The sequence below is a fragment of the Phalacrocorax carbo genome, chromosome 10, assembly GCF_963921805.1.
Source record: "Phalacrocorax carbo chromosome 10, bPhaCar2.1, whole genome shotgun sequence".
In the NCBI taxonomy this organism is placed as follows: domain Eukaryota; kingdom Metazoa; phylum Chordata; class Aves; order Suliformes; family Phalacrocoracidae; genus Phalacrocorax; species Phalacrocorax carbo.
Genome location: NC_087522.1, coordinates 9,935,330 through 9,948,272, shown reverse-complemented (window position 1 = coordinate 9,948,272; position 12,943 = coordinate 9,935,330). Strand labels below are relative to the sequence as shown.

Genomic DNA, 12,943 nt, shown 5'->3' with positions numbered 1-12,943 from the left:
CCCCACTTGTACCCAGGGCCTGCAAATTCACACATGTACAAGGAAGAGGGTCCCATCTCCCACTGAGCATCCCAGACAAGGTACACTGGGGCTGCCACAACAACACATACCTCCCCAAAAGTTATTCACCTGCTAGATGAAAGTACTCCGTGATGCCGTGGCAGAGTAGGACATCAGCAATGGCTGCAGGAAAGAACATAATCCCACTAGGAAAGAGGGCTGCACCAAGAGCTGTGCACTCTCATCACCCAGGAGAGTTTTGTGAGGGTGAGCTGACCCTCAGCTGGTGCACATCAGCCCTTCACCCGCCTTCCTTGTAACTCACTCAGCCCAAAGCAGCCAGGGCCAAACCCTGCTCACCTGCTGTGGGGTGCCGAGAGGCTCCATCCACCCCATGCAGCGATGCTGTGTGGCTGATGGGGCCGGGTGAAGGGCGGGATGTACACACAGGGAACCCCAAAAAACAGTTGGGGTCAATCAAATAAACTTTCCCAGGAGTCCACTTCCCCCCAACATGACTTTTTAATACAGAGCAGATTGTGGTAAAACCAGCTCCTTCTGCGTGACCCCACCTCCCCAGGGAGTCACTGCTACTCAAGCGCTAGAAAGACAGAGGCGCCTCCACCTGCTGTTTGCCGTTTATTGTAGTGGAGAGAAAAATAATGCACAGAAGAGATATTTTGCATAACTTAGCAGAAAATAACACTTTTCCTCCACTCTTCACAGATCGACAGGCAAAATTATTTCCTACGCACGGCTGTTTTTTTATGCTAACAGTTTGGTGAATTAATATAATTGTGGGTTTCCTCTAATATGCTGCAATAGCTGATCCAAAACCCAAAGCTCAGGCTTGGGGAGGCTCCTTCACTCTTTAATACAGCTCCCATCGCCATTTGCCCATGGTGAGGGTAAGCACCAGGTTCATCCCTGCAGCATTCCCAGGAGGGATTTTTGCAGCTGGGGATGCTGAGCAGCTCTGTGGCTTTTGCCATCCGTGCCATGTCCTGGCCGCTCTTCCCTGGCACGGCTGGAGAGGTGACCCAAAATGAGGGGGGCGCAGGCAGTGCCGACAGCCTCAGTCCAGGGCTAGCGAGGGGATCTTGCATACGAAGGGGAAGGCTCTGCTGCAGGCATTGTCGTTCCAGGAGCGCAGTGCTACCCCCAAGAAAAACAAGGCATTAGCCAAAAAAAAGTGTGAGGAGGTAACCATGCACTGCCCTAGGACTGGAAATCTCCTGCTGTTGGGGAGGCTTTCCCTGGATGTGCTTCTACTTGCACTGCTCCCAGCCCTGTCTCCTCCCAGCATCCCCAGCCCTGTCTTGGGGGTGCTGGCAGGGATGCCTGGCCCTGGCTCAAACATGGTAGTGGGGAGGCAGCTGCAAACACAGCCCTGTACGCTACAAAATATCAACAGGCTGCCATTGGATGGGGCGTTTAGGTATGTCCAGGGCATCTGGATACACCTGACTGGTCTCTCTGGCAATGAGGGTGTGAAGTGGGATTTTTGCACAAGCAGGGTCTTGCCCTGCCTCAGTGAGATGGCCCTTTCCTGAGGGAGAGAAAAGCTGGCAGACTGATGGGTGTTTCCACAGGCCTCCCATGTGGGAGGGAAAATTTGACGTTTGGCTAAATTCCGTAATTCTTCAAAGCAGATGATGCTCCCCTCCTGCTGCTGCTATGGGAGAGGGAGATGGGCTGTGAGCACAGGGAAAGCGAGTGTGTGTGTGTGTGTGTATGTACATGGTGAAAGAGAAAACATGTCCCTTCTCTGCAAAGAAAAAAGAAAATAATAAAAAATTAAAATGCAAATCCTCAGCCTGCCAGCAACCACTTCAGAAAAGCACAAGCTGCAGTGGATTGAATTTGCTGACATACAAATAAGGCTTAAGGTGCCCTTGATGCCCGGCACGGCACTCACCGCTGCTGTGCCTGTACCAGATCTGCACGCAGTCCTCCTCCTCCGGGATGGAGTGGATCCCATCGTCGGGCTGACTGCCATCCCAGTAGTGATAGTCGTAGGAGGAGCCGTCTGTCCATTCAAAGTGACCCTCCTGGCACAGGGCGAGCGGAGAAAGGCGGCGATTGCAGAGCCACATTTGCCGGGGGGGGGGGCTCCCATCCAGACCCCAACCCCCGTGCCACACAGCCCGAGGACATGGGGAGAGACTGTCACCACTCAGCAAAGGCCAAACAGCTCGTTTGGGTTTTACAACTGAAAACTTACCCTGGAAAGACCCAGTATTCACAATGTTCTCACTAGGGGAAGCCCAGAAATTAAACCCATATATTTTTTAACACACCCACCCAGTCCTGTGTTCCTTTTCCTTCTTCTTTTCCATTCCTCTCCCAATATCTAAAAAAATTTGCTGGCATGGAACTGTTCTTCTGATGGTCTCAGCTGGGTTTTAGTTACATATTAGACTATATATTTCCAACATGACAGTTTTGAAAAGTTGCAGAGTGTCGCAAGAAAGCTATGAAAGTCAGTGATTTTTGACATTGGAGAGATTTTCAGTTTATTTGCTGTTCTTGGATGAGCAGTACAATACTCTCTCTATTAATCCATTAATAAAATATGATGTGAACAATTAGTAATTAGTAATCTTTTTATTCTAATAAAACTTTTATTTTGAAAGCAGACTGGAGGGAATGAAATGACAACTTTCTCTCATAAGCTGCGCAACAGACCCTATGCTACCACCTGATTAATGGGGCTATAAGGAGTGTAGAAGAAAACCAAGTGGCTTTCCAGTGGGAAAACACAGGGAAGTGACCTTTTCAAAGCCATTTCCCACATGACTATGGAGAGCTCTCACCTGCCGCAGGTCGTTGAGCCCCGTCCAGATGTCAGTGGGGATGCCAGGCACGCGGCTGTTCACCAGGTCGTACACGAAGACATTTTCTTCCCAGCTGTCGAAATAGAGCGATACAGAGCCTCTGAGGGGGTATGTCAGGCAAATGGTCAGGCATGCCCCACAGCATTCGCCCTATGGCATGGCCAAATGGGTCCCCCTCTTCTAATTGCTGTTGATTACTTTCCCAGGTCTGTGCAAGAAGTGAGTAGTGTGAGTGAGAGCTGGAGGAGAGGGAGCAGGGGGAAAAGCCTGTACAACCATGTTGTATTTCTATCCCTTTTTCAAGAGTAAAAAACTGCATTTTTGGGAAACTTAGGGAATACTATGTCAGTTTTCCTGCAAGGCCAGGAAAAGGTATTTTTTACATTGCCTTTTTGTGCCCAGTGCATCAGACTTGATCCGGTCGCTGCTGCAGAGGGATCCTTAGGCTGAAACATGAGCCTGCAGCTGGCACAGAGGTTGTCATGTGGGAATGGGACTGTCTCCATTTTCCTTCTTCCCCAGGCCATGCCAGTGTGGGATAACATGTTTCTGCGCCACTCACCTATGAATGGATGCCAGCTTGGCTGATCTGATGCCAATGGAGAACTCGGCGCAATAGAGGTCGGCTTCAGCCCAGGTTTTGTTGATGGGGAAGTACCGGTAGCAATGGCCTTCGTACTCTGTCCAGAAGAGCGGGCAGGAGTAGGCGTGGACGGGCTCTGGCATGGCTGGGGGCAGAGCAGAGGACATCCAGCAGCTGATGGCAAAGCAGTGTGGCCGGGCAGCCGAGCAGGCAGCAGAGCAGGCAGCGGAGGCAGCAGTGCCCAACCCTGCTCCCCGCCACCTCACCCCAGCAAATAACCACCAAACACATGCATGGCAAAACCAACTGTTGCAGAAGCTGTGAAAAAGTTTGCAGAAGCCAAAACATATTTTGCAAAAGGCATGGGTTTCTTGGTTTTAGCATCTGCCTAAATCAGGAGGGACATCTCAAGCCAGTTCGACATTGTTTTAGGCAGAGGGTGCTTAAAATAAAGGCACTGATATTTGCTACTGGGGAAACCAAGATAAGGGCTGCTCTCGCCTCTGTCAGGCACTACTGGAGCTGCTGTGCTAGGATGGGAGGTGACAGCCAGGGGCTGCAGAGTTATGGCTGCACGCTGCCCTCCTGCAAGGACACTTGCACCTCCTCCCTCCGAGCAAATCCCCTCACCATCCCCTGTGTCCCTGGACCCCGAAGCAGCCATGGACTATGCACGTGTTGGGTTTTGGCCCCATAAATAGCCAGGCAAGATGTGCGTGCCGCCAGGAGTGGTGCCAGCCTATCTGCCTCCCGTCACCAGATAAGAGCTGGGACTCCATGGGGCAGCTTCTCCTTCCTCACCATTTTTCAGCACAGCAGGGGAGTTACTTCAAAAGAGGCCATTTGGGGGGGGTAGGACACACTTCTGGAGCCTTTGCGGTTGCTGCTGTGTAAACACTGCAGCGACACAAACACTTTCCTCTGACCTCCTCCATGCCACGCTCCCACAGTTGCACGTGGGGAGGATGCAGTGCACACGCACAACACCCCACCCGACACTAATGCAGGTGTAACCCCCCAGCTCTTGTAGCACATAGGCTTAACTCTCCTAGCTGCTGGGTTTTGAGCCTTGAGGAACTGCCAGGTTCCCCAAAGCCAGTTCCCACATCCCTGTGGGGTCAGGCTGGAGGGAGTGGGGAGGTAGGCAGCGTAGGGAGATGCCATGAAACTATCCAAGCAGGTAACAGGCTCAAGCCCAGATAGGGCCTCCAGTACTGAGGGACTGGGAGGGAATGGTTTTCCTTAAGGGTGGGGAGAGCAAAGCCAGCAGCGGCGCAGGACATGGGAGCAGCAAGGGCAGTATCGGTGTGGGGAAAAGGAGAGGCGAGATGATTTCAAAGCAGCTGTGGGAGTGTTTGTGGAGCTGAATCCTTCCCTGCCCCGCACTGGCAGCTCCAGGTGATAATTTCTTATTTCATCAGCTCTTTCCACATTGGGATCTCTGAGCCTTTTACAAACACCTGCCAGCCATCCCCCAGGTCCCTCCTGTCACATACCCCCCCCAGGTGACATACCACAAATGTAAAGAGCCCTTTTTTCCCTCCTGAGCAAGGTGCAGAGGCCAACCTGACCGCCAGTAGCACCCATTGTGCTGAACCCCGTGGGGCTATCGCTCCATCGCCCTGCCTCAGGATCCCCGGCCACTCCCTCCAGAGGAGCCGTGGCTGGAAGTAGCTCTATACCCCACAGCAACAAACCTGCGGAGAGCTCTCCCACCCTCATCAGCACTAGTTACAGGCTGCGGAGGGAAAAAGATAAGGCATGCTGGGCTGGAGCCAAGAGGAACAGCTTTACAGGAGCATGGCCAAGCCACAGCCAGCTGAGCGGCAATGCAGGATCCAGCTCTCAGATTCACACCCAGCCGTCCTTGCATTTGGAAAAACCTTAGAATAGCCGTAAAAAAATGCAGATTGTTGCTATTAGAGGAATAGAGCAGAAGGTCTAGGAACGCTGAGAGCTGATGTGATTTCCTGGGAGCCAAGCTCTCCTCCCAACATGGGGCTGGCCAGGGGTCCCTGCCACTCTGAAAGCAAAGCAGAAAAAGGGCAGAGCGTCAAACCCATGGGACAAGGCTTCAGCTTCACTGCCAGGTTGTGGATGAGGCACATCCCCCCATCTGGGACAGGGCTGGGATCTGGTCCTGGTTCACAGCGTCTCCAGGTTGCTGGTCCCTCCTGCCGAGGGCACCCCAGGGGTCTGCAGCAGGCAGGCACCACCAGCTCCCCCAGCAATTGGGGTTTTATTATAGAGGCTGTGAAGCGCCTTGACAAACTCTTTACCTCTAACAGCACAGTGGCAAAATTCACAGGGTTTAACCCAGCAGCATCTCCAGCAAATGGGGCCTTTCGCTCCTGAGTGCTAATTGCAGCGGGTGTCCTGGTGCCCTGGCTCCAAGCCCGGCCTGTCGGCGCCCCAATCGTCCAGGAAAATCACCCTCGTTTTGTTCGGAGCAGCCAAAACCAAGTCAGACAGGGAGACAGTCCTTCTTTGTTATTCCATACTGCTTCCCATTAGGTAGCATTAATTTGACGAGCTTCAGCGAACTAGAGGTGCCTGAAGGAATTTAAGGTTAAATATACTGAAAAGGAAAATATGGGAGGTCAGCATTTAATTAGCATCTTTTCTGTTAGGTCAGGATCAGAGGCTTTGTCTGCCTCTTTGGAGGAGAACTATGGCTCCCAGTTTTAGAGGCAGGAATAACTGGGGGTGCTGCTTTATCTGGGGTCTTCGGGTGCTATTTTTAGCAGAAAGGCCATAAGAAATTTGATGTATGGTTGTCAGTATATGAGTATATGACACCCACTCATGGCTCTGTTGGAAAACCTCATAACCCAAGTGAGCAGCTGCTAATGGTGTTTTGATCTGAAAGGGGACAGGGGAAGCATTTGGGGTGACTTAGACGAGATCCTCACTTTTAAGCACTGCGGCAAACTCACCCCCAGCAGCATCAGCTCCTCCACACAGGGCAGGAGCAGCACAGCCACTGCCTGCGGCACGGGGGCTCCTGCTGACCTGAAGTCAGTTAATCCATTTGTCCCCAAATTCCTGGTGAAAAATGATGGCAAGAATCCTTCCTCCCTTTGCTTATTTACAGTGCAGCAGCTTTAAGGTCAGGACCAGGTTTTAACACAGCACCAGCAAAATAGATGTCCAAACTTGGCTGAGGATAAGATTCGTATCAGGCAGCTGTTACTAACCCAGAAAAGCTGGAAAACAATTTTGGGCCAGAAAAGAGAGTTTTGTGCTCTCTGGAGTTCTGTTAGTGCCAACAAAACTGGAGCCTTTTTATTTATTTACTAGCTGAGACCCACTTGCAGAACCACCAGGAAAATCACTTGTCAAAATCTTGCAGAAGCTGGCACTGCTCTGCCAAAAAGTTTCACATCCCCAGGTGGCCACTTTCCAGCTGGAAATAATTAACTGAGAAAACCCCAGACAGTTTCACATGTTTTTTTTATTCCAGCATGCTACTGAAAAAGATAAAATACCAACTGTGTGGCTCCCACTGCCTCAGCTGGGGAAGAGAAGGTTTTTTTTCCTGAACAGCTTCATCCCAAGGTGCAATGCTGCCTCAGCTCCAGCGAACTGCAGATTTGAGATACGAAGTTTGGGGCTAGGGCAAGGTTCACAAGACATGTCCATGCAAGGAAGACTCCTGGCGATACTGCAGCTCTATCAAAGTGTTTTAGACAGCAGATCAGATCAGGTCAGTGGTGGCAGCAGATGCTCCTCTTGCTGCAGAACACTGAAGGGCTCTGTTTCATCAACAGCTGATGACTTACCAAAAAGCTTAGAGACATTAGGAGACACCTCACTGAAAGGCATGGTTTTGAAACACCCCTCTTGACGCATTTAAAAGCTAATGCTGCCATCTGACCTGAAAAAGCAAGTGAACTTCTTCAGTTCTTGGCAAGCAGCTGGGTTTGGAGAGTGTCCATCAACATCCAAGAGGCTTGTCTGAAGTTGATGCCAATGGAGAAGAGCTGAAGAGATCCCAATCATGTGCAAGGCTGGGTCCTTCTCAAGGCAAAGCTGCCCATGGAGCTGCTCTGCTCGTACGCAAGGGCTGCAATGATGAGATCAAGGGATGGGGCGTGCTCCCCAGCTGGCAGTCAGAGCAGGGGCTCAGGACGATCCTGACCAGGGTGCGTCCTGACGCTCACCAACACCAAGTTGCCTCTTAGCAGCCTGGGGCCATGGGAAAGACCAGCAGCTCAGCTTTACCCTGTGTTGGTGCTGCCAGAGCAGCGGGCAGTTATTGTGATAGCTGGGACGGGGAGCCCCAGGACCCACCCGAAGATGGCTTTGGCATAAGCAGCCTGTGGTGAGGCTGGGGTGTTCAAAGTGCCAGCTGAGCCAGACCTCCATCCCACCACAGCCTCGACACATCTGCCAGCCCATATCTTCTTTATTGAATAAACCCAAAGAATAAGTATGAGAAAGGGGGTTTGGTGGGCAGGAACATGTGGCAGGGGCTAAGACAATGCTACTGTATGGTCTGGGATGTCTCAGGTCACCCATGGCTTTAGGAGGATGGCCTTAAGCCCTGACACCACAGTCATTACGGACAAACAATCCCACCTTCCTGTGATTTGCAATATTTATCCTCCGTTAACAGATGAAAAAGTCTCTTGCTTAGCATCCATCTTCAAAACATGGGAGGGTTTTCGATCTCTGTGTGTCTGGAGGATGCATGGAGCTGCAGGGGGTGGTATCCACTGATGGACGTGAAGCTCATTTAATTACTGGGCAATATTTTACACACTATGATGTGCCTTTTAAAGTACGTTACAAATTTCCAGGTGAAATTTTAAACACTAGTTGAAGCATGTTGGAAGTGACATCCCTACACAGAGGGCTTTGGTTTTGTAAATCCTGTAACAAAACCAAGCTGGTTTTACAGCTTCAAATCTTCTGCCAGGTATGTCTGTAGTCGTGAGGCTACAGCAGGCACCGGCAGCAGCCCTCCTGCAGCTGGCACTAACAGATAGGAGTTATCTTGCATGGTTTTTTTTCCTCCTTAATTAGTTTTGGCAAGGCTCCCACGGATTAGGCATCTGGCAGGAAGGTTGGGCTCGTATCGATCCTTTTTCTCACAAACTCACCGAATAGCACTTAAGGAGTCCCTCTCTGCTCATGTTCCCACACAAATCTAACAGTGCAAACAAACTCAGAGCAGCGACTCTTGCTCATGCCAGCCCCGTGAAAAAGTTTGCAAGGACCTTAAGTGACATAAAGCAGCTGCTGTCACCAATAGGAAGACGGGAGAATCACTTATTCGTGGCCGCTTTTCACATGAAATAATTGTGAATAAATAAACTAGGCACCACGGTGGTCCTCCCCACCTGTCCTGCCGGGCTGCCATGCTGCTCCACTCACACTCACGCATGTGCCTTGCCGCAGTTATTTCTGCCTGGTGCCCCTGCTGCCCATGCCAGACCCATGGTAGGGACGGCTGAAGGTCCACGGCATCATGCCATGCGAGCACGCTTTGCTGAAGGCGAAAGTGCAGCCTCTTACACACAGAAACAAAGCCAGAGCAGAGACAGCTTCAATATCCCAGGAGAGAGAAACCGGGGCTGCTCTTGGCACGTCCCCCCAGTAAAGAAGAAAGTTGATTTCAAGGAAGGTCAGAGATTTCTGGAGCAGAGAAAGGGGAAAGCCAGCTGCTGACCCTGCAGGAGGTACACACACTCATCTCCCTGCTAAAGACGTAGCAGTTTCAGGATTACCTTTACCCCAAGTCACAACCAACACTTTGCACTCACCTTGGCTGATCTTTATGTTTGTCTGCGGAAAAGCCTGGGCGGTGAGCAATGCCGCGGAGAGGAGCGCACACACATCCCACCCGGTGCCCATCGCCAGGGAGGGCGGACGGGGCGCTCCCGCAGCTCCGCAGGCGGCCGGTTGCAGGGGTCGTCGCTCGGTCCGGGAGCTCCCGGCTGTGCCAGGGAGGCTGCCGGCGCGGAGGTGGATATAGGCGCTGTGCTGCTCCCTCCCCCAAAAGCAGCAGCTCTCCCAGCAACATGCGCCTCCCCACCCGCCACCGGCTGAGCCCAGGCGTGCTCATCGCATCGCACCCTGAGGGACCTGCGCCCAGACCTTTGCCCACAGCCTGGCTCGGGAAGGGGTGCATGTTTCCTCTCCTCCCAGAAAGCATTTGTCACATGCCGGAGGCTGCAGGCGAGCAACAAAATCCTTTATCTATACCCCTAGTTGCTTCCCAAGACATGATTTTGTGTCCCCGATTTAGCACTGCCCAGGTGCGCTCTGCTGGCTGCTTTGCCCCGCAGGGATGCTGGCGGGCATCAGTGGCCAGGCGCAGAGGGGAGTTCAGGGCAGACCTTCCCCTTGGGGTCCCTGAAAAACGTGCCCCTCTTGCCTGCTCTGCAAGGCCAGCAGCCCATCAAGCACAGGATAATGCTGGCAGCTGGAAGGCGAGGGCTGTGTTAACGCGGGGGAAGCTGGGGCTGCAGCAGTGTGGGCACCTCGGAAAGGCAGGCAGCTGCGGGAAGCAGGTGGAGAGGGTCCCTTGGGCTGCTGGGGAGCACTGCCCTGTGCCAGGCTTTGTGCAGCCTGTAACTGTGGGGTTTAACCCATTACTTCTCCATTTTGTGCTTGCCTTTTTTTTTTTTTTAACCACAGAAAGGCAATGCTCCGACACACTAAACAGCCTGGAAGGGGAAACCACCAGCTGTGCCAAGGGGTCCGAGGCTGCTTCAGGAACTCATGCTATGTCCATCTGCTGAGTCTGTGCCTGGTCCATGCAGTCCTGTAAGAGCAGAAAACTTTCAGCGTGAGGCAGCAGTCAATATTATCTAGCACATCTCCCTTCTGTGGTCAAAAATATTTTTGAAATAAATTTCAGATTTTAAAAAACATTGTATGAAGTCCTTTCCTAGCCATTGCACTGGTAAGGGAAAAAGTATAGGCACAAATGCTATTAAATTTTTATGGCCCTGCTCCATTTCGAATTTATGCCTTAAATCAGCATTGAACGAACTGCTTAGGGACACGGCCAATGCTGTTCCTTTTTTATTTTTATCTACAGATGAAAATTTTCAGCGTTTTCTGGGACCTCAGTTGGGATGACCCCTGTTTTTACAGGCAAGATCCAGGTAAAAACAATCTGGAGTGACAGAAACCTTTCACTGCAGCAAAGTATCCAGACTTACTCCAGAGACAGTAACTCACTCAACTTTCATATATTAATTTTTCTTTGCATTAAACGGAACCTTTTAAGAAAAGTCCCCTCTCCCTTTCATTTGCAGTTCTATACATTGATCTGAAACTATATGGCTCAAGGAAAAGTCTATTGATATATCAGACCACTACAAATGATGGAATTCAAAAGTCTTAGAAGCCAAGGCATGCCTTCTCCCTCCTTAACTATGCACCACCCCTACATAAAGCCAGGGTTATCAGCAATTATCAGCAAACTATGGAACAAAAATCTTTTGAGCATATTAACCTACTCCCAAGGTACAAATGTTTATGCTTAAAGAGAGAGCAGAGATCCAGAATAACTTTAATCCTGTTTCTAATGACAGACCCACTGCAGCAGCATCTCTGCAGCGCAGATCCCTGCAGCGCAGGCAGGAGCATTGAGCCCCCCGTGCTGCCCCCCAGGCTGGCAGCTCTGTGCCTGGCACAGCAGCTGGGCACCAGCTTTGCTCCCAGCACTGGGAAAGTTCACGCATGTCATGCACGCAGAGCCGGCTGGAGCTGCAGCTGCACTTTGGGTTATCTTCTGAATTCACAAAATGTGAGATGTGTTTTACCTGCTGGATGCAGCCCCAGGAGCACAGCCACATCTTGTTTTTTCAGCCCTCTGCTCCCATCCCTCCCCACGCTGTTTTCTGATTGCCCTCCAGGTTGGGAGCTCCTCAGTGTGCTTCAGTCCTGCTTTTATTGGCCTTTCCTCAGGGTTTTCCCACCAATTTTTGGCAGTGTATGTACATGACACCCCCTCCCTGTGAAACAGAGACTGCATGGCACCAGGGACAGACTCATGGGCAAGAGCGCTTTGTGTCAACACTTCATCCCCAGTGCTTAAGCAAAGCATATGGCAGGTCTCAGGCCAGCTCCAGTGGATGCCCAGAGCTCGTGCTGCTGCCCAGAGATCCCACATGGAAGAGTATTAATATTGATGGCAATGACTGCTGAAACCACGGCCCCTTGTCTGAGCCTTTTCAAGTTATGGGAAGAGATAAGCCTCCTGCAGTGCATGTTTGCCCAGGACTTCCCCCGGGCTCCCTCTCCACCATAATTTATTGATGAGACAAACCAGAAGGAAGCCAGAGAACAGAGATTTCCTATTGACCTCGCTGTGGGACAGAGAAGGAATTTCACCTTGGAGGGAGGCAGGTTAGAATTGAAACCTGCATCCACAACACATTCAGAAGAGGATGCCCATGGACAGCCCCGAGGTAACCACTGTCCCCATCGCTTTTGCTGCCGACATACGCCAGCTGTGCTGGAGAGCAGCAGGGAGCTACGTGCAGCAGTCAGCAAGAAGCAAGGCTGTTCATCAGGGGACAGCGTGCATGACCACACCAAAGGTAAGCTCCTACCTGTGTTCACCTGCAGCCACAGCAACAGGGCAATGGTTTGGCAACAAGGTCACCGAGGCCTTTTTTTGCCATCCTGTATCCAAGGCTGTGTTGTACTCTGCCCAGGAGAAGGGTGTCTGCAGCGTGCCTCTCCCCAGCCGCTGAGAGATGGCTTCTTGACGCAGAGTGGAGACATCTCTTGTAGCCTCCTTTAATTAATTCCATTCTCTCCTCCATGATGGCAGGGTCACCGTATCAGACTTGGCTGTCACACGCAAAGCATGCACAGGGATTCTCAGAGCGCAGAAGGGAATGAAACACCACAACTCAGTGTAAACCAGAGCAGGTCCCCAACCAGAGACGTGCTGCAGGGATGCTGCTGTCAAGAGTTACAACACAGACCTTCACACTGGAGCACAAACACCCTGGACCACAGCAGGGACTATTGACTGATTCATCAACACCTGCCCAAACAAGGTTGGGGGGGTTTTTTTGTTTTTTCAGACTCACCTGTCTTTAACTGTAGCAGCCAAACAACAAACACAGATGAAATATGTGTGTATTTGTTGTTTTCTCTTTAAAAATCAAAACATTAAAAGCACAGGAGGTAACACGAGTTCATTCTGGACTGCATTTGATGAAGACAGGGGAAGGAACCGACTGCTGCATACACCAGAATGTGCCAGCGCTGGACCGTCATCGCTCTGACCTCCAGTTTCAAAGTTGAAGGGTCACAAGCAAATGCAAAACCTCCCGCAGTACCCAGCCCCAAATCCCCACCCCAAACACCACATCTATTTTGCTCAAGGCAACTCTCCCACTTGTAGAAAAAACGGACTGAGTCAGGGCAGATGGAGAGCACGCTGGTTTGCACCTCTCCCAAGCAGCTGATGAGGACCCTGGGGACCAGCGCGGCCGCGGGAAGGCTCTGCACGGCAGGGTGCAGGATGGGGAGCGCACCATGGGCCTGG

At 51.5% G+C, this 12,943-nt stretch overlaps 1 protein-coding gene across 2 annotated transcripts; it reads right to left on the bottom strand.

The window, feature by feature from the left end:
• Positions 1-626: 626 nt before the first annotated feature.
• On the bottom strand, positions 627-9,372 carry CLEC19A (C-type lectin domain containing 19A). Of its 2 annotated transcripts, XM_064461231.1 has the most exons (6): positions 9,189-9,271; positions 6,909-7,005; positions 3,400-3,565; positions 2,817-2,910; positions 1,919-2,051; positions 627-1,155 (listed from the first exon to the last, which is right to left on the bottom strand). In XM_064461231.1, the coding sequence occupies exons 3-6, from the start codon at positions 3,561-3,563 to the stop codon at positions 1,076-1,078; spliced, it is 471 nt and encodes a 156-aa protein (XP_064317301.1). In that variant the 5' UTR covers positions 3,564-3,565; positions 6,909-7,005; positions 9,189-9,271; the 3' UTR covers positions 627-1,075. The 2 variants fall into 2 exon arrangements, with proteins under 2 accessions (XP_064317301.1, XP_009503507.2); XM_009505212.2 differs by lacking the exon at positions 6,909-7,005 and having other exon boundaries at positions 9,189-9,372.
• Between the last annotated feature and the right edge of the window lie 3,571 nt (positions 9,373-12,943).